General features: G+C 37.2%; 2 protein-coding genes across 2 annotated transcripts; both read right to left on the reverse strand.

Moving 5' to 3' along the window:
- Window positions 1–2,739: 2,739 nt before the first annotated feature.
- Window positions 2,740–9,989, reverse strand: LOC140150134 (monocarboxylate transporter 13-like). Its single transcript, XM_072172138.1, has 4 exons — window positions 9,796–9,989; window positions 6,107–6,250; window positions 2,818–3,126; window positions 2,740–2,774 (listed from the first exon to the last, which is right to left on the reverse strand). The coding sequence occupies exons 1-4, from the start codon at window positions 9,974–9,976 to the stop codon at window positions 2,740–2,742; spliced, it is 669 nt and encodes a 222-aa protein (XP_072028239.1). The 5' UTR covers window positions 9,977–9,989.
- A 6,561-nt stretch (window positions 9,990–16,550) lies between these two features.
- Window positions 16,551–21,771, reverse strand: LOC140149780 (monocarboxylate transporter 4-like). Its single transcript, XM_072171826.1, has 3 exons — window positions 21,681–21,771; window positions 18,214–18,357; window positions 16,551–17,033 (listed from the first exon to the last, which is right to left on the reverse strand). Exons 1-3 carry the CDS (start codon window positions 21,766–21,768, stop codon window positions 16,903–16,905), a joined length of 363 nt encoding a protein of 120 aa, XP_072027927.1. The 5' UTR covers window positions 21,769–21,771; the 3' UTR covers window positions 16,551–16,902.
- Between the last annotated feature and the right edge of the window lie 425 nt (window positions 21,772–22,196).

The raw sequence follows: 22,196 nt of genomic DNA on the forward strand, positions 1-22,196 counted from the left end.
TCACTCTAAACGTGGGTCTACTTTTCGGCGTAATGGTAAAAGCCTAACAATTCCCGCCGATTAAGAGCTGATCAAAGTATAGTATTTTAATTTATAATTTTGAAATAAATAACACATTATTTATTTACTAATGTCAATTAAGTTCTGAAATCTTTGACGATAAGCATGAAAGTTCATTTTACGCGGTTCAAAGTGGCCCAACTCAGCCGATTAATTAAAATCGAGCATGGCATTTGAACCTGAACTAGGAAAGACACCAAGTAAAGGTTTTTTTCTATTAGCCAAGATACCCGGGCCAAGATATTACTGATTTTACTGCATATCACATTTACGTGACGCCATGACCCCTTTTATTTTTTCTGAAAAGCAAAAATGAAATTGTTAATCGGGAAAGTCAATACGCAATGCAAGCTTGATATGCGCGAAAATGTCAAAAGTGGCCCAACTCGTTTTCTCGGCGATTAAGTTAATTAAGCATAGCGTTTGAGCCCGAACTAGTAAAGAAACCAAGTAAAATTTTTTTGTTAGCTACGATGCTACCGAGTGCACTGCATATTACATTGTAGTCATGGTCGCTTTTATTTTTTTTCTAAAAGCGAAATTGCAATTGTATAGCAACTGTTGACATCATATGTGTCTCTACCATACGCAACTTTAAGCAATTGACTTTTATAATCCCAAATACTCAAAAAGAGTATCAATATGTATATAATATGTGTATTTTAAATGTTACCCTAAACTTTTAGTCAACGTGACCCTGCATCTCTTTATTTTGAACCAGGGGCATCTTGACTCCATGACCCTCGGTAGGGCCCGGTCGGTACGCCACTGCTCGTTATTATACGACTCGGTAAGACGATGTCGTTCTGAAAATTTACTGGCATTGGAAATATTAACCCATATGAAATAAAAACCTGTCAGATTCTTTCAGGCTTAAGTCCACACGTTTCTACTTCATCTTTCTCTCCATCAACATTTCGTACCGCGGTCCATGTCCTTTTTTTCCTATCAGCAAAATAAACTGGGAAAAAGATACATGCTCCGAGAATGTAGGTAGCACCAAAAATGTAGAAACCTAGTGTGTAATTACCAGTTATATCACGTATTGCACCTGTGCAGAAACGATAAAAAGAAACGAGTAGCAATTTAAGGTCAACTAAAATAGTTTGATTAATAGTTTGATTAAATAGTTTGAGTAGGGCCGGATTTACCTTTGTGTGGGCCCTGGGCCAGCTCAAGATTTGGAGGCCCCAAGCTCACCGTGAGGTAGGGTCGTACCCAGCTTTCTTGGTTAGCGGGGGGGATATTTAAAAAAAGAGAATTTACATGTAACATGTGTAAAGTCTTTGAGCTTCCAAAAAAGGCGTTATTGGGACAATATGCGCGTGTAGCACGCAAAATATTTGTATTTTACACTATTCTGGTCCATGATCTGGGTGACAAGGGCCTAATTGGGACAATGTTCGCGCGTAGGGCAAAAATGTTTTGTATTTTATACTATTTTGGCCCATGATCGGGATGAATTTTGGTGGAAAACGGGCTCCTGTCCTTTCCGATTTTCTCTATCATCAAGTTTTTGTCGGAGGGGCACTTTTCTCTGACTGAGGAAGTTTTGATTTACAAATATGGGGGCCTACTATAAGATAGACAGTGGCAGCAGATCATTACAATTTAGGAGACAAGCATATTTTGTTCCGATTTTACGTGGACATTTGCGCGGTTTTTTTCCCTACATTTCTCGGATCCGCTAATAAAACTCCAGACTATTGCTTGGAGTGGGTCTTTTACAAATTGTTGACTAGATTAATAAGTTGATATCAAGAAAGATGGCAAAGGAAGTATCGTCCAACATGTCCAAATGTTTTGTGTAGGATACACAGTACAAAAAGGTTGACCAGGTGTTGGGGAAAATATTAAAGGACATTAGACTTCGATCATAGAGAACCGAATCGAACACACATTCATTAGCTGATATAATAAGCTGCTCTCTGGCGCTCCATTTTATAGATCATGATTTACTGCTGGAATTATTCCATTTTCGTAAACAAACAAATCAAAACTATATATCCACTGTAGTGCCTTGGGTTTGTATAATACATGTATATTCGCGCGAAAGTAAAAAGTTCGATTTCGGAGGTCGAGACATATTGCACAAACATGTGCACTTGCACGAGGTAATTATCTGTCATACTCTTATGAGTGATTCGCGCGCACTGAAGAGTGAGTCGGGAAATATATATTCCCGGGACAAACTTGATAAGGCATTATAACAATAGACTGAATATTCAATTGGTTTTGTTTTTTGTTTACCTGCTAAATATGCTCCAGTCATGATTCCCAAACAATCTACGAATAGCTCCATCCCTACCGCTGTCGCCAATTGTGATGTCCCAGTCAGTTGAAGCAACATGACATACATGACTGTGAATAAAATACCCGTAGTAAATCCTGTGCCAAACGCAGACACCATAAACCCAGCATAGCTATTAATTAATGGGTTCAGAAAAGTAGACGCGGCAGCTACAATAAGGGTTACTTCATATAATGTCATCGGTGATACCCTGAAAACGTCAACTACAATGCCCTGAACGCAGCGTCCACAAACACTTGCAATGCCGAGCAACGATAACACGAATGCTCCGTTTTTAGAATAACCACTGATAGTCATCTGATTTGAAGAATGTATAATCGCAGCCGTGTAGGCCATATTTACGAAAAATGAAGTTAGATAAACAAGAACTAATATTGGCGTATCCATAAGCAGAATAATGTGACTTGGAAACCACCCAGAGGAAATCCACGATGTTTTCGTTGCACCTGTTTCGTCAAACTGTTTCAGCGCTTCGTCATCTATATCCGGATCATTCCAATCTGCTTTCTTTTCAGGACGACGAGATAGTTGATACGTTGCACCAATGGCCACCACGTGGAAAATTAAAGCGCCTTGTATCAGGAGAGCACTGCGCCAACCGTAAGTTGAAATCAGAAAATTTATTAAAGGCGGGAGAACAAAGACACCTGAAGCACATCCAGCAAACGCTATACCTATCATGGTACCGCAGTATTTCGTAAAGTATGATGTGATGATTATTGGCTGGGATATGTAGACAAGAGATGCACCAAGTCCTGAAAGAAAAGAAATAACGTAAAAAACGGTTCATTGGTTCAAATTAACTGCAAGCCGAATACTACTAGTAAAAGGAATGCCTTCTTCTCATTCATTGCATTCTTCTTTCTCCCTACCTATAGATGAACCCGGCACAGTGTCATCGCCCCGATATCTTCATGGCAGAAATCGCCATGGTAGGTTGAATCCACCGCCACGCATTGCCATTTTGTTCCGACCTGTTTAATAGTTTTGAGACTCATAATGGGCCGAAGGACATCTGACTAAGGCTACTGACAATTGCCCGGTGACTGACCTCGCTGTGTGTGAGTCGAGCATGGTACGCCATAGGTCATATGCTTTTAGACTACCCACGATTGGCCTATACACTGCGCTATATAATCGGCACATATAAAATCAGAATTGTCAGTTTTTGAGTTCAAGACGCAAGCTAACAACTATCATATCTGTTCAACACATATATTCAAGTGCAAGGAACTTTAGACGAAATCATTTACGGTAGATATTCATCATTTTTACCCCGGTATCCAGAGATTTTCGTCTGAATATCGAAATCGGGTATTGATTTTAGTATCTCTGGTGTACCAATTAATTATTAGCCAGGCGATGTCGGTGTGCCCGGAGATAAACCAAATTTCACGCATTCTTACACCTCAATGGAGGTCATAGTTGGTTCCCATCCTACCTGAAATGTGAAATGATGCAGCTTTGGCGGGGATTTTAAATCGCATTCCATCATCCGTGTTATACGTAGACAAAAAAACACAATACAATATAAGATCGATTTTTAAGCGGCTTTAATCCTCCCAATTGGAGTGAACACCAGTTTGGTGCGGATCGGATGGGACACAGTCATGGCCGAATGAATTCTGACCATCACTTGGCTGGTTGGATTCGTCTATAGCTGGTTAGATTCGTAACGAGCTAAAGTGATGGTTAGAATTCATTCGGTCATTACTGGTCTTTTTGCACCAAATTTCTCTGCTACAAGACACTTCCGCGCCCTGTAATGGAATATGCCGGTGTTGTCTGGGTTTCGCACTCCACTACTTACATCAGGAAACTGGAAATGGTACAATGTATATAGATATGCGTGCTTCGTCTTCCACGACTACAGAACTACCAGTAGTGTATCAGCCATGCTTCACCAACTACAATGGCCAAATCTACAGGATCGTCGTGCCCAGGCTAAAGTGGAAATGATGTACCGCATCACTTACAGACTTATTGATATTCCACAAACGTACCTTGTTCCAACTGTGATACTACGAGAGTACGTGGGCACTCAATGAAATATCATGTGCCATTTGCCAGGACAACTGCTTACCAACATTCATTCTTCCCAGATGGAATCAGGTTCTGTAATGCACTTCCCCAGCAGATTGTTGACAGCACCTCCCTGAAATGCTTCAGAGGGCAGGTGCAGTCCGTCCAGCTCCGCTAACTAACTTCCAGTTTTTATCGCACCTTAGATGTAGTTCAGCACTGTAAATTTCCTGCACCCACCTTGTAAAATGTATGAATATACGCTATGTGTGGACTGTACTATATTGGAAGAAGAAGAAGAACCGGTGTTGCCCAATTTGGTTGATAAAAGCGCTTAAAATTGATCTTATATTGCAATTGCATTGCGTTGTAAACTTTCACCATTATTTGGTCTACGTGTATTAAACACGGGTGATGGAAAGAATGCAGTTTAAAATCCCCGCCAAGCCTGCATTATTTTACATTTCAGGTAGGATGGACCCCGTCAATGTCTTTTTTTTTTTTTTTTTTTGCGGGGAATTGAACCCGGACCTCTCGCACCAAAGGCAAAGACCTTAACCAGTGTGCCACGCTGTCATTGAGGTGTAGGAATGCGTGAAATTTGATTCGTATATACTCCTCCTAGGCCTTCTTCATATTTTTGATCGTCATTACAATCATAACTTCGTCTTCATCATGATTATCATCTTCATTATCTTCTGGTTCCCCTTCCTCATCATGGTATCATCATCATCTCCTCCTTCGTCTTCATCCTCTTTTATTTCGTGTTTAGAAAATATATACTCTAGTATAATAAGCTTTAAAATGGTATATCATTTGACTTCGAACGATATCCAGAAGCGGGGTTATGGTTTGTTGAACTCTGCTCCTTCAACAAAATGGTACCTTTTTCGATTCTACATGTGTCTCTTTTTCCACATTGCTGGTAATAAATATCAAACAGTCATAATTGGCGGTCATTTCAAATCATACCCAAGTCAACGAAGTTCAGGAATGTCCTCTCATTGTTAATCGTTGGTTATACATATAGACAAAATACAACCCCACACCCGCTTGAACAGGATTTTAGCCAAAGCAAACAAAGACTAGAGCTATTTAAGGATTCTATAGAAATAGGTAGAAGACTATTATCCTCTTCAGCAATAGGATTATTGATTGGTTTAAACGGTGTTTGACTCGCGCTATCAAATGAGAAACATGTCGCATCAAATTGAGGTACCTATGAATACGACCTTCACACACATTTTACACTGTAACTCAGAATTCAATTTGCCGACTTTACGGCTCATTCGTAGTGTCCGACATATTTGGGCATTTTACCTAAACGTGCCAATTTTGCCCGCTTCTCGCGAGTTTATTCCAAACTTTTTTTTGCGCTCGCGCATTTGTATAATCAACTTATGTCGCCAAAAGGTGCTGGATTCATTGTACCTCAAAATATTTTAAACCTGCCCCCCCCCCCATGTCAGGCGCCACTGTTCGTCTTTATCCTCTCCTGCATTTCCGTCTTCTGCTTCCTCATCACGAAATTCATGATTATCATATCCTCCTAATCCTCCTCCTTCTCCTACATGTCCTACTTCTTCGTCTTCATGTTTCTTCATAAACTTTCAGTCCGCATCTTTTTCTTCCTCTCCTCCGCATCTTTTTCTTCCTCTCCTCCTTCTCGTATAATTTACATGTTGGTCAAGGCAAAATGCGAATCTTACATACCAGGGATAATGCCCAGAGTGATGAACAGTGCCCAAGTTGAATTGGCTAAATAGGTGGTCATCATTCCGGCTGCTTGCAATGTACCTCCTGCCATCACCACCCACCTGTAGTGGACTTTGTTAACCACAACACTTGTCAACGGACCTGTAAATATTTCCAATATAATAATTAATGAAGAAGGGGAGCAAAGAAAATTTGGCTGAAGCCTGATTCGAACAGGTTACCGTTTTATTACGAGTCCAGTGTTCTAACATTTATCCAGCGCCATGATGGACGACGATCCCGTATACTCATACCTTTGCTCGTGTCGTTTTTGGCACATACAGGGTGGTCCAAAAACAACTTTACCCAAGTATAAATTTGCTTTCAACTTTACCCAATTTCAAAGTTTCATATCTCAAAATTGAAAAGTCTGTTTTAGATTGTTTTTGCACATTCTTAACAACCATCTTTCTAAGAGTATTCGGTGAAAAATATTAATGAAAAAAAAAATCAAATGAAAAATTACAAACGTGGCTGCAGTTTTAAGACAAATGGTCAAATATGAGTTTGTCCACGCGTAAGCCTATGGCTGCTGTGCCACAGCACATTATGCATCGAGTGTTTTTCCCCCGATGGTACGCAGGCTCTGGATCTGGAACGAGCGATCTGAGAAGGGATCTGGAATGAGCGTTTCGACAGTATTATTTGTGGGACATGAGAGCACATCAGACATATCGAATTGAATTCTGAATACGAAGAATGTCTTTCTGGTATCAAATAATTTTCATTTTTGAAATTCACGATATAATACAAATTTTATGACAAATTATTAAAATTTGATATTTTTCACATTTTGATATATCAGTCCTCGAAGTTTACTTCGAGGACTGTTAAATATCAAAAATATCAATTTTAATCATTTGCCATTAATGTGTATTATATCGCGAATTTCAAAAAAATCAAAATTATTTGATATCAGAAGGACATTCTTCGTATTCAGAATGCGATCCGATATGTCTGATGTGCTCTCATGTCCCACAAAAAATACTGTCCAAACGTTCATACCCCACCCTTTAAGGGATCTGAAATGAGCGTTTTGAGCGTTTATCGAATTGCATTCTGAATACGAAGAATGTCTTTCTGTAGCAAATAATTTTCATTTTTTGACATTCACGATATAATACAAATTTTATGACAAATTATTAAAATTTGATATTTTTCACATTTTTGATATATCAGTCCTCGAAGTTTACTTCGAGGACTGTTAAATATCAAAAATATCAATTTTTAATCATTTAATGTGTATTATATCGCGAATTTAAAAAAAAATCAAAATTATTTGATATCAGAAGGACATTCTTCGTATTCAGAATGCGATCCGATATGTCTGATGTGCTCTCATGTCCCACAAAAAATACTGTCCAAACGTTCATACCCCACCCTTTAAGGGATCTGGAATGAGCGTTTTGAGCGTTTATCGAATTGCATTCTGAATACGAAGAATGTCTTTCTGTAGCAAATAATTTTCATTTTTTGACATTCACGATATAATACAAATTTTATGACAAATTATTAAAATTTGATATTTTTCACATTTTTGATATATAACAGTCCTCGAAGTAAATTTTATAAATCTAATGATATATTCTTAAAGTGTAAGTAGCTGGGAGAAAAAGCCGACGATCAATTGAAAATGTTGACCTTTCATATTGAAGATATGATTTTTTTGCCAAAAGACCTTTTTTTTTTTTGGTGTTTTGGGGAAAATCCATATCTTCAATACGAAAGGTCAAAATTTTCAATTGATCGTCGGCTTTTCATCCCACCTACATACACTTTAAGAATAAATCATCAGATTTATAAAGTTTGCTTCGAGTACTGTTAAATATCAAAAATATCAATTTTTAATCATTTGCCATAAAATGTGTATTACATTGCGAATTCCAAAAATCCAAAATTATTTGATATCAGAAGGACATTCTTCGTATTTAGAATGCAATTCGATATGCCTGATGTGCTTTAATGTCCCACAATAAATACTGTCCAAACGTTCATACCCCACCCCTTAACAGCTTAAAAATCGGCTAACATCATATATATTATTCTAAATTAAAGAGACAGAAATTTGTTCTGTAATTCTGGGGGAAAGCTATATGCAGACATGTTATACCAAAAACTCTCTACTTCCTGATGCCTCACACGTCATTCCCTCTGACATAACTTGTCGTATCTTTTACAAGTTGTTAATATTCACAAGACCCTCTATGTTTTGGGCATAATTTATGTTACAACGCTCTTTTCTTTACTTTCTAAAACATTAGGCCCTATTATACTAATGCATGTTGTATGGCAAAATACAGACATTATGATAATGAAGGCATGATTTGCGGGTATAAGCGAATTCTGCACATTACGATGAAACCGCTAACAATGCTCACATATTTAGGCCCTATTAGGCCCTATTATACCAATGCATGTTGTATGGCAAAATACAGACATAATTATGATAATGAAGGCATGATTTGCGGGTATAAGCGAATTCTGCACATTACGATGAAACCGCTAACAACGCTCACAAATTTCCTTCACCAATTAAAAAAAAATATAGCACCATAAAATAAATTAAAAGAAAATTATTTTATACATGCATGTAGGTCTAATGCAATAAGCTGAAATCTTGGTAATTCCAACAATATGACACAGTCAGAATAATTTTAGAAGAGTCGTTGCGAGAATCGATCTGAGAGCATCGATTCCCGTGACGACTCTTCTAAAATTATTCTGTTTGCGAGAATTCTATTCTCCTAAATTCATCCCTTTTCCAAACGCAGTACGTTAAGGGGGTACTACACCCCTGCCCAATTTGTGCCTATTTTTGCATTTTTCTCAAAAATTATAGCGCATTTGATACAAGTAAGATATGTATATTATAGGGGCAAGGACTACAACTACTACACTGAAAATTCACCAACTCAAGGCAAGTAGTTATTGATTTATTGATCAAATACTGGTTTCCCTCATTTTTGACTGTAACTCCACAACTGTTGTCTGTGCTGAAATAAAATTTCCAGTGCAGTGGTTGTGGTCCTTGCCCCTATAATATAAATATCTTACTTATCACCAATGCACTATAATTTTTGAGAAAAATGCAAAAATAGGCACAAAATTGGGCAGTGGTGTAGTACCCCCTTAAGATGATTCTTTCAAGATGAGTATGCGTTTGTGAGTATCATTTTGTATTCACGCAAGTTCGAAACTGTACCACGGATGACAAATCCCATAGGCTTACGTGTGGACAAATATTATTTTGACCCTTTACGTTAAAACTGGCGCCACATAACATTCATTTTCAGTAAATTTTTCACCAAATACTTTCAGAAAGATGTTCTTTTAGGATATGCAACAAAATTTTGAAATAGATTTTTTTTAACTTAGAGTAATCAACCTTTGAAATTGGCCCGGGAAATTGGGCAACATTTGTTTTTGGATCACACTGTATTTAGAATAGGTCTATGTAACGCTTTTGAGAATAGCTGCTCAAAACTCCGAGAAATGAACCTTCCAAATTGGGTAAAGTTCTTTTTGGACCACACTGTTAAGTAGAGATGGTCTAAATTGAAAAGGTTTCAAACATCAAATTGCAGTCCAGTCAAGACCTGACACTAGTGGATAGGTTCATATACCGGTACTTCGAGATATCTACCTACCTGCAATACATTGTGTAGCATATGCAAGACTGCAAATCCACCCTGCAGCTGCTGATCCAACATTGAATTCTTCTAATATCGGTGCCATATAAAGCCCCATAACCTGTACTGTTCCATTACTCAAAAGTAACGTAGTAAAGACACAAAGTACTACGCTTATTTGTCGCAAATTCAAGTCCATGGTTGTTTCAATAATTTAAAAGACTGCTGGTTCAACCGTAAACATAGCACAAGAATACATGTATGTAGGCCCTACATTACTGAATGCAAATAAAGGCTATTATCTTCGGTAAAAGGTCGGGACAATCGGTTAGAATTGTGCTATACAGGGTGTCCCAGAGAAAACTACCGAGTGAATAAAATTGAACGTAAGTCAAAAAATAGACATCATAATCAAACAATTTAAAATGCAGCGCATAGCCTATTTTATTGTGCATCACATACAAAAAATTTATTTGATTCGGTTGGCAGGTTGGGAAAATATAAACAATTACATAATGCGCGCATCAATGCAGTTCATTCCAAGTTTGATCAACAGGCGCTTTTTTCATACTCGCTCAACGCTTCCAAAAGTTTGTGTATCTCATTAATTTAGTCCACATTATCTATTTTATAATCCGACGGTGTTATGTTATTCATGCTTTCACTGAAGATGAATAACAGTTTGTTTGAGAAAACTTTGATTCCTGCAATTGGAAGCTTTCCAACTTATATTTTATTTTTTAACTTTCCAAAGAACATTTGAGCCAAGAATGACAATGAACAAGTGCTTACAGCTTTACGTGTGATTTTTGATACCATGCAACTTAAAAGTTTTAAAAGATATAAACTTTGCATTACAATATCTTGGAAATATTCCAAAAACCAGCTGGAATTCTTTATGCAATAATTCTTTATGCAACATTTATATCAACATTAACGAAAAAAGATATTTATAAGTACTGAGCATCATCGTACATGCAAGCTTCCATTTTCAATATCGTGCAGGTTTTGAAATTTGAACAAAACCTAATTAAATATTTTACAAGAAACAGATTATTTAAAAAGAACGAAAAGGATTTCACCGAATAAAATTTGAAGCCCATTGACAGTTAACCACTAGTGCGCATTGTGTTGAATGATCTTATTTCAAACTTGGAATGAAGTAAATTGACTCATGCGTTATGTAATCGCTCATTTCTTCGCAATAAGTCAACCGATTCCGGTAAAATTAGCGTATAAGATGCAGCATAAGATGAGCTACACGCTGATGTTTAGATTTTTGGATTTTGATGTCTATTTCTTGACTTACGTCCAAATTCATTCGCCCGGTAATCATTTCTGGGACACCCTGTATATAGACTTACCATGTTTACCCCGAAACTACATGACAATGATCTGAACTTGAACCACGGGTAATCGGGTATTGAACTTAGGCTGGTGACTCCAAAGTCCAAATATTCGCTGTTAAATATTCGTGCAACAGTTTTAGTCAATAATGGTTCATTTATGTTTTTATCTTCTGCGAATGTTAAGTAAAGAAATATCGATTTGATATATAACATTTAGGCCTATAACATGGAAACAGATAATCGATTTTTTTCGTCACCAATCATTCGTTAAAAGTTTTAAATACTGGAAATAATATTGAAATAGGTTGAATACTCGAATACATATTGACGTCGAATGAAAAATATTGTTTAGACCTTCAGACTAAAATCCGGACAAAAATAGAATATTTCCCGCTTGGGTTCTTCTTACACTTATATACAAAACAGTGTGTAATTGTTGTCTAGCTGAAAGGTAAGAAAACATACATGGCTTCTTATACTTCCGAGAAAGGCGAGGCGAAAGGCTTATGATCAGTAGTTTGGAAGGATGGTCTCTTATACTTTGGTATTGTTTGTTGATATTTTGATATTATTGTATTATTAATAATTGTGCAATTGTGGTTATTAATTATGTTTAAAAAAGTGTGCAATATGTTTCGCATAATATTTTGCCTATACACCTCGTATAACTCAAGTTATTTTCTTGGTTGTTCTCGTGATCATGATGATTGCTCTGTTCATTTGAGTATTATACCTGGTGTAAATATGTTTGCTTCGCCACTTTTGGTATTGTTTGCGTTAAAAGTATCCATTTGTTTGGAATTTTTCATATTCAACTTGATTATGTGTTTTGCCATTTTTGATATTGCATTGAATTGATCATGTGTTTAATTGCTTCGCTCTATACTTCATTTTCATTTTTTGTTGTTTTCTACTCACGTGTTATCAATGTAGTGTACAGCTTGGCGTTTTAAAAAATATGTGTTTTTATGATTCTAATTTCATCTCTGATATTAATCTGTTTGCAGTATATTGCCGTTGTTTATACAAAATTGTTGTTTGGTTAAACGTATTTTGCTTTATTGCTTATGCCGTCACTTTGAACATTTCACTTAGTTGTTTCTCTGCTCATTTTGCATGCATTTTTTCCGTGCAATCCCTTTTGTGCAATGTTCATCGTGTGCCTATTTCATTTGTTTCTTATTTCTTAATGATGTATATTTATAATTCAATTTTGTTTTTTACGTACACATGTTTTAATTGTAAAGCGCCTTGTGGTCTTTGATGTAATGCGCTATATAAGAATAAATTATTATTATTATTATTATTATATTCTATTCTCACTTGATGAGTAAAAACAAAATTTCTCCAACCTTATTCTGTATAAAGGTATACATTAAAATTGAAAACAAAAACCGCCTGACCCAAACTCAACCCCCACCCGAATTACATGGTGCGTCCCTATTGGAGGTAGCATTTGGAGAATGAATTGACTCTTTATAATCAGAATGTTCAAGCCCAATTTAAATTGGCCAACATTCAAACTGACTTTTTCGATTATTAGTGAAGGCGTTCAACAAGGTTGTGTATTATCTCCAGTTATATTTAGCATTTTATTCATGAGTTTAGCAAGCTTCTGGGGGCTGTAGGCTAAAACAATTATGAACCATCATAAATTATTCAGTGTTATAAAGAATGATCATGATTGGCTGAAATGCCAACATCTGGATAATTTCTTCTAATCGAATTTAATCGAAATGTACGTTACTTTCGACGGTGGCTCCGATATTATATTGGCCCTAATAACAATTCCCGGTAAGGTGAGTTGGATTTTTTTTTGTCTCCGATATTATATTGGCCCTAATAACGATTCCCGGTAAGGTGAGTTGGATTTTTTTTTTTTGGTCCATTTTAAGCCCAAAATTGTTTACTTTCATGCGAAAATGTAGATATGGCACTGGGAAATATATTTTATGTCACTCCTGTTTTTCTGAAACGATATTGCACGAGTACGAAAAAGAGCCAAAACGCACCTCGCGGGAAATATAAAATGATATGGTGTTCACCGTACGGGAGTGCAGTGGATAAACAACCTGCTACAATACTTTCTATCTATTATACTTTTTAACGTGTTCCTATTATATTAAACTTAAAGTAACCGCATCCCATAGAAGCCAGCGAGAGCAGTTTTTTTGGAAGAACTTGTTTAAATTGTGATAATGAACTTGACGTAACCCTATGATTTAATATGAGCCTAATTAAATTATGACTCAAACCTCAGACATTAGATTGCAGTAGACCATAGATCCTGAAAAAAAGAAAAACTAACACGAGTGGTTCGTCCTTAATTGATAAGGTTTGGTAGGGTGGGGTATGGGGGTGGTGAGGTAGGTGTTAGGTGGAGTCGGGGCAGGGGAAGGGGCCCCAAGCAAAAGAGAAAATGAAATAAGTGCTGATTCAGGAGATTCTAAAAGGCAGGGCCGAATTTACCTGGGCCAGGCCAAAATTTGGAGGCCCCAAACTCACCGTGAAGAAGGCATGTGCACTCAAAGAGGCCAAGTTTGGTTTACAAATTGGAGGCCAACTATAAGATCGACAGTGGTGGCAGAAGCATTGTAAATTAGAGGGTGATAAGCATATTTTGTTCCGATCTTACTAGATACATTTTTAATTTCAGACCATTTTAGCCAAAATGAAGGTGAATTTTGCTTTGCCTAGTATGATATGCAGTTTTGCCATATTTTGGTCCAAAACATCATGTTGTCGGGCTAAGAAGAACATGTACAGGGCAATTTTAGGGGCCCCTCTGGCCCAATGGCAAATCCGGCCCTGCTACTTGTCCATGGGCCCCCTAGGCACTTGCTACGCCCCTGAGTAGGGGTGGGGTAAGGGTAGAGGTTAGGTTTGAGATGAGTGGGTACTGGGTAGGAGTGCAGTGGGATAGGGGGTGCTTGGTGTTCATTACAACAAGTTGCAATAGATCTAGTGACAAACTCTAATGAGCTTTGACATCACTCAATTGACATCTCGCCGTGATTTAGTAGTATATTTACTATGCAAATAACCACATTCCTCGTCCACAGTGTATCAGGAACTAACCCTTTATTATGCTAAATAGGCTTCCCAATTTTACATGTTGAAGGCCACACTCTCCATACCTCAGTAAATATCAAAAGAGAAGAATACTTGTGTATAATAATTATTTGTATAATGGCTTGCCAAATATGGGCATTATAGTGGTATATTTATGAATATTGCATGGTACCTGAAGGCAAAATACCTGGATGGTGTCCAGTTTGGCTCGAATATACCGCATGGTCAATAATATCGAGGGAGTTTGATATTTTATGAATGAACTGTAGTATGAATGGTAGCACACCGCCATCCAGAGCCTTGATTCACTACGAAACAGTAAAATGCTTGGTTGAAATTACATCTGTACCTGAGTCGGTTTTTAAATTTTGCAATTTTTTTGCACGAAATATGAAGATAACTATTCAAATCAATATTACTTGTGATGTTTTGGCCTAAATACATTTGTTTAGCAAGATACGGCTTTCGAAAGAAGTGGATACGTGCTGGTGGCCTATACCCTTGAGTATGTGATTATTATGTAGCCAATTCACCACACACTGGTGAATGGGAGATGTCCTCCAACTTTTTCTAATGTGTGGCTAGGTGGTGGTGGGAGGGGTAGGAATGAGGTTTGTTGAGTAAGAGTATGCTGGCATTATGAGTGTGTTGATTAGGGGTGGAGCATAGGGCAGGGTAGGGATTCATATGAAAAGATTTGACTACAAAAACGATTCTCCTATAGACGAATCCAACGAGCCAAGTCATGGTCAGGATTTAGTCGGCCATATTTGGTTCCCCGCATGCACCAAACAGGTGTTGTGAGTGCCCAATTGGGTGGATTAAACCCGCTTAAAATGCGATGTTAGATTCTTTTGTGTTGTAAACTGTCATCATTCTTTTGTCTACGTGTAACACGGGTGATAGAATGCAGTTTAAAATACCCTTCAAGGCCGCATCATTTCACAATTTAGGTGAGATAGCTGGGTCCCCGTCGCGGCTATGGCTGCCATTGAGGAGTAGGAATGCGTGAAATTGGATTCGTCTATAAATGCTTCTACGCACAGTTTCCACCTCGATACACCCGAGTACACAAAAATTTCCAGCACAGCGAGAATGAGCGAGTCTGGTCGCCACACAGTCTGTGCTTTACTACATGGTTGAGTACATAGCATTTTAAGAGCTGTGTGAGATCTATCCCTCGGTAGGTACGCCACTGCTCGATAATTTATTATATGGTTCGATAAGACGATATTGTTCTGAAAATTGACTGGCATTTGAAATATTAACCCTCTTTTAGATTCCTTCAGATTTATGTCCACAAGTTTTTAATTCATCTTTCTCTCCATCCACATTTCGTACCGCGGTCCACGTCCTTTTTTTCCTATCAGCAAAATAAACAGGGAAAAAGACACATGCTCCGAGAATGTAGGTAGCACCAAAAACGTAGAAACCAAGCTTGTAATTACCAGTTATATCACGTATTGCACCTGTGCAGAAACAATGAAAAGAAACGAGTAGCAATTTAAGGTCAGTTATAATAGAAATTAGTTTGAATGAAATTTTTTAAATTTACAATTGGTATCTCGCACACAAAGCTTTTGTATCGATTGTGATTCCATTCATGATACGCGCTGTTACGTAATCAAGTATATGATATCATTTTCGTAATTATGTGGTTTGAAAGACAACTTTACAGTCTTAAAGAAATTCCATCCAAATATTCAATGGGGTCAAAGGTCAACTCTCGTTACATACTGACCGCCCCTCGTATATTCGCGCGAAAGTAAAGAGTTCGATTTCGGAGGTCCAGACATATTGCACAAACCTGTGCACTTGCATGAGGTAATTATCTGTCATAGACTTATGAATGATCAGTAAGTAGGAAAATATTAACTGCTGCATTCATAACTTTAGTTTTGAAATTTATATAATTCGCGCGCACTGAAGAGTGAGTCGGGAAATATATAAGCACGGGACAAACTCAGGCATATAAATCAACAATAGACTGAATATTCAATTGGTTTTGTTTTTCATTCACCTGCTAAATATGCTCCAGTCATGATTCCCAAACAATCCACGAATAGCTCCATCCCTACCGCTGTCGCCAATTGTGATGTCCCAGTCAGTTGAAGCAACATGACATACATGACTGTGAATAAAATACCCGTAGTAAATCCTATGCCAAACGCAGACACCATAAACCCAGCATAGCTGTTAATTAATGGGTTCACAAAAGTAGACGCGGCAGCTATTATAAGGGTTACTTCATATAATGTCATCGGTGATACCCTGAAAACGTCAACTACAATGCCTTGAACGAAACGTCCACAAACACTTGCAATGCCGAGCAACGATAACACAAATGCTCCGTCTTTAGAATAACCACTAATAGTCATCTGATTTGAAGAATGTATAATCGCAGCCGTGTAGGCCATATTCACGAAAAATGAAGTTAGATAAACAAGAACTAATATTGGCGTATCCATAAGCAGGATAATATGACTTGGAAACCACCCAGAGGAAATCCCCGATGATTTCGTTGCACCTGTTTCGTCTAATTGCTTCTGCGTTTTGTCATCTATATCCGGATCATTCCAATCTGCTTTCTTTTCAGGACGACGAGACCGTTGATACGTTGCACCAATGGCCACCACGTGGAAAATTAAGGCGCCTTGTATAAGGAGAGCACTGCGCCAACCGTAAGTTGAAATCAGAAAATTTATCAAAGGCGGAGAACAAAGACACCTGAAGCACACCCAGCAAACGCTATACCTATCATGGTACCGCAGTATTTCGTAAAGTATGATGTGATGATTATTGGCTGGGAGATGTAGACAAGAGATGCACCAAGTCCTGAAGGAAAAAATTAGTTCAAATTAACTGCAAGCCGAATACTATACTAATAGGAATGCCTTCTTCTCATTCATTGCATTCTTCTTTCTAACTACAGATGAACCCGGGAGATGAACCAAATTTCACGCATTCTTATACATCAATGGAGATCATAGTTGGTTTCCATCCCACCTGAAATGTGAAATGATGCAGCTTTGGCGGGGATTTTAAACCGCATCCCATCACCCGTGTTATACGTAGACAAAAGAACGATGAAAGTTTACAACACAATACAATATAAGATCGATTTTTAAGCAGCTTTAATGCACCCAATTGGACAGTCACAACACCAGTTTGGTGCGGATGGGACCAATATGGCCGAATGAATTCTGACCATTATTTGCCTCGTTGGATTCGTCTATAGCTCGTTAGATTCGTAACGAGCTAAAGTGATGGTCAGAACGAGCTAAAGTGATGGTCAGAATTCATTCGGCCGTTACTGGTCTTTCTGCACCAAACCGCGGTGTTGTGACTGCCCAATTTGGTGGATAAAGGCCGCTTAAAATCGATCTTATATTGCATTTGGTCTACGTGTAACACGAGTGATGGATGGAATGCAGATCCCCGCCAAGCCTGCATTATTTTTTTTACATTTCAGGTAGGATGGACCCTGTCAATCCCTGCCATTGAGGTGTAGGAATGCGTGAAATTTGAATCGTCTATACTCTTAGCTACTCCTCCTTCATCATATTTCGCTTATCAACATAACAATTATGATCTTCGTCTTCATCATCATGATTATCATCCCAACATCATCTTCTTTTTCTCCCTTCTTCTTTGTTTTCATTCTCTTCAGCTTCGACTTCTTCCTCTTCATGTCTATCATCATCGTCTTCTCCTCCTCCTTCGTCTTCATGCCCTTTTGCTTCGTCATCTTCCACCTGCTCCTTTATCATCATTGTCTCCTCCTCCTTCGTCTTCTTCCCTTTCTGCATTTACTTCTTCCACTTCCTCATCACAAAATTAATGATTACCCTGGGTGATTACCATCTCCTCCTCCTTTTCCTCCTCCTCCTTCTCCTCCTCCTCCTCCTCCCCTTCTCCTTTGTCTTCATGTAAGTTCACACTACTGCATCTTTGTCTTCCTCTTATTCCTCCTATAATTTACGTGTTGATCAAGGGGAGTATGAAAGTCACATACCAGGGATAATGCCTAGAGTGATGAACAGTGCCGAAGTTGAATTGGCTAAATAGGTGGTCATCATTCCGGCTGCTTGCAATGTACCTCCTGCCATCACCACCCACCTGTAGTGAACTTTGTTAACCACAACACTTGTCAACGGACCTGTAAATATTTCCAATATAATATATAATATTATTATTTAGTGAAGAAGGGGAGCAAATAAAATTTGGCTGAAGCCTGATTCGAACAGGTTACCGTTTTATTACGAGTCCCGTTTGTTACCATTTATCCAGCGCCATGATGGACGTATCTTTTTATGGCACATACAGGGTGGTCCAAAAACAACCTTACTCAATAGAGGTTATCCGTGTTCTATAAGCTGCATATCCTATCAACGACTGCTATACCTTGTTTAGGATTGTCAAAAGAAGTACCTGCATGTGCACTGAGGCATGAATCTTTCAAAATAGCCCACCAAAGTCATGCAAGTAACTCCGAGGTCGTGCATTGAATGAGGAATACTACGGGAACCAGCGCCTTTTGTTAGAACTCACACATGAGTAAGGTGGATAACCCCTATTTCATATCTCAAAATTGAAAATTCTGTTTTAGATTGTTTTTGCACATTCTTAACAACCATCTTTCTAAGAGTATTCGGTGAAAAAAATTAATGAAAAAAACTAAATTACAAACGTGGCTGCAGTTTTAAGACAAATGGTCAAATATGAGTTTGTCCACGCGTAAGCCTATGGCTTCTGCGCCACAGCACATTATGCATCGAGTGTTTTTCCCCCGATGGTACGCAGGCACGTTGCAATTTTCAGACGGAATTCCGGAACGGGACGTAAAATTTACGTGGCTTAAGGGATCTGGAATGAGCGTTTTGAGCGTTTCGACAGTATTTTTTGTGGGACATGAGAGCACATCAGACATATCGAACTGCATTCTGAATACGAAGAATGTCTTTCTGGTATCAAATTTTTCATTTTTGAATTTCACGATATAATACAATTTTATGACAAATTATTAAAATTTGATATTTTTCACATTTTTGATATATAACAGTCCTCGAAGTAAATTTTATAAATCTAATGATATATTTTAAAGTGTATGTAGCTGGGAGGAAAAATCGACGATCAATTGAAAATTTTGACCTTTCATATTGAAGATTTTTCCCCAAAGACCTAATTTTGTGTGTGTTTTGGGAAAAAATCCATATCTTCAATACGAAAGGTCAAAATTTTCAATTGATCGTCGGTTTGTCATCCCACCTACATACACTTTTAGAATAAATCAGTAGATTTATAAAGTTTACTTCGAGTACTGTTAAATATCAAAAATATCAATTTTAATCATTTGCCATAAAATGTGTATTACATTGCGAATTTCAAAAATCCAAAATAATTTGATATCAGAAAGACATTCTACGTATTCAGAATGCAACTCGATATGCCTGATGTGCTCTAATGTCCCACAATAAATACTGTCCAAACGTTCATACCCCTCCCCTTAACTTTAAAAAAACAGCTTTAAAATCGGCTAACATCATATATATATATATTATTCTAAATTAAAGAGACAGAAATTTATTCTGTAATTCTGGGGAAAGCTATATGCAGACATCCCAGCAAACACAAAAACGTTTTAAATAAGTTATATTTTGGCTTTTGGTTTAGGTAAAAACGTTTTAATAACATTAAAATGTCGGGTTATATAAAGGTCATGAAAACGTTTTAAAACGTTTTGTATGAAAACACACTGCAACAATATTTTTAAATGTTTTCAAAAAATGTTATTGTAAACTGGTTTTGCAAACATTTTTGCCAAATATTGTGTCAATATTTAAATAACATTATGATAAAATATTTGAACCCAGCAAACACAAAATGTTCTTAAAATGTTTTTTCAAAACCTTTTAATAACATTTAAATGTCGGGTTATATAAAGGTCATGAAAACGTTTTTAAAACGTTATTGAAAATATCTTGGGCAAACGTTTTTCGCAAAATATTTTTTCAACCCCAAAATAACATTCTGTTTAGAATGTTTTGTATCAAGTTTTCAAGAATGTTTTTGGAATGTTATTAAAACGTTTTTTATATCCTTTATATAACCTGTAAAACATTTTTGTTTGCTGAGCAGTAGATTATCAAAAATGTTTTTAAGGTTATGAAAACGTTTTATACTCTTAATATACCCTTTATATAACCCGACATTTAAACGTTTTCTGACAACCTTTTATAACCTTTTGCGAATGATGTCGAAAACGTTTTGTGTTTGCTGGGATGTTATACCAAAAACTCTCTACTTCCTGATGCCTCACACGTCATTCCCTCTGACATAACTTGTCGTATCTTTTACAAGTTGTTAATATTCACAAGACCTTCTATGTTTTGGGCATAATTTATGTTACAACGCTCTTTTCTTTACTTTCTAAAACATAAGGCCCTATTATACTAATGAATGTTGTATTGCAAAATACAGACATAATTATGATAATGAAGGCATGATTTGCGGGTATAAGCGAATTCTGCACATTACGATGAAACCGCTAACAATACTCGCATATTTAGGCCCTATTATACTAATGCATGTTGTATGGCAAAATACAGACATAATTATGATAATGAAGCCATGATTTGCGGGTATAAGCGAATTCTGCACATTACGATGAAACCGCTAACAATGCTCACATATTTCCTTCACCAATTAAAAAAAAATAGCACCATAAAATAAATTAAAAGAAAATGATTTTATACATGCATGTAGGTCTAATGCAATAAGCTGAAATCTTGGTAATTCCAACAATATGACACAGTCAGAATAATTTTAGAAGAGTCGTTGCGAGAATCGATCTGAGAGCATCGATTCCCGTGACGACTCTTCTAAAATTATTCTGTTTGCAAGAATTCTATTCTCCTAAATTCATCCCTTTTCCAAACGCAGTACGTTAAGATGATTCTTTTGATTCTTTCAAGACGAGTATGCGTTTGTGAGTATCATTTTGTATTCACGCAAGTTCGAAACTGTACCACGGATTACAAATCCCATAGGCTTACGTGTGGACAAATATTATTTTGACCCTTTACCTTAAAACTGGCGCCACATAACATTCATTTTCAGTAAATTTTTCACCAAATACTTTTAGAAAGATGTTCTTTTAGGATATGTAACAAAATTTTGAAATAGATTTTTTAAAACTTAGAGTAATCAACCTTTGAAATTGGCCCGGGAAATTGGGTAAAGTTGTTTTTGGACCACACTGTATTTAGAATAGGTCTATATAACGCTTTTGAGAGTAGCTGCTCAAAACTCCGAGAAATGAACCTTCCAAATTGGGAAAGTTCCTTTTGGACCACACTGTTAAGTAGAGATGGTCTAAATTGAAAAGGTTTCAAGCATCAAATTTCAGTCCAGTCAAGACCTGACACTAGTGGACAGGTTCATATACCGGTACTTCGAGATAGGCCTATCTAACCTACCTACCTGCAATACATTGTGTAGCATATGCAAGACTGCAAATCCACCCTGCAGCTGCTGATCCAACATTGAATTCTTCTAATATCGGTGCCATATAAAGCCCCATAACCTGTACTGTTCCATTACTCAAAAGTAACGTAGTAAAGACACAAAGTACAACGCTTATTTGTCGCAAATTCAAGTCCATGGTTGTTTTAGTAAATTAGTAAAAGACTGCTGGTTCAACCGTAAACATAGCACATGAATATATGTATGTAGGCCCTACATTACTGAATGCAAATAAAGGCTATTATCTTTGGTAAAAGGTCGGGACAATCGGTTAGAATTGTGCTATACAGGGTGTCCCAGAAAAAACTACCGAGTGAATAAAATTGAACGTAAGTCGAAAAATAGACATCATAATCAAACAATTTTATTTGATTCGGTTGGCAGGTTGGGAAAATATAAACGATTACATAATGCGCGCATCAATGCAGTTTATTCCAAGTTTGATCAACAGGCGCTTTTTTCATACTCGCCCAA

This window comes from Amphiura filiformis, chromosome 4 (genome assembly GCF_039555335.1).
Source record: "Amphiura filiformis chromosome 4, Afil_fr2py, whole genome shotgun sequence".
Lineage (NCBI taxonomy): Eukaryota > Metazoa > Echinodermata > Ophiuroidea > Amphilepidida > Amphiuridae > Amphiura > Amphiura filiformis.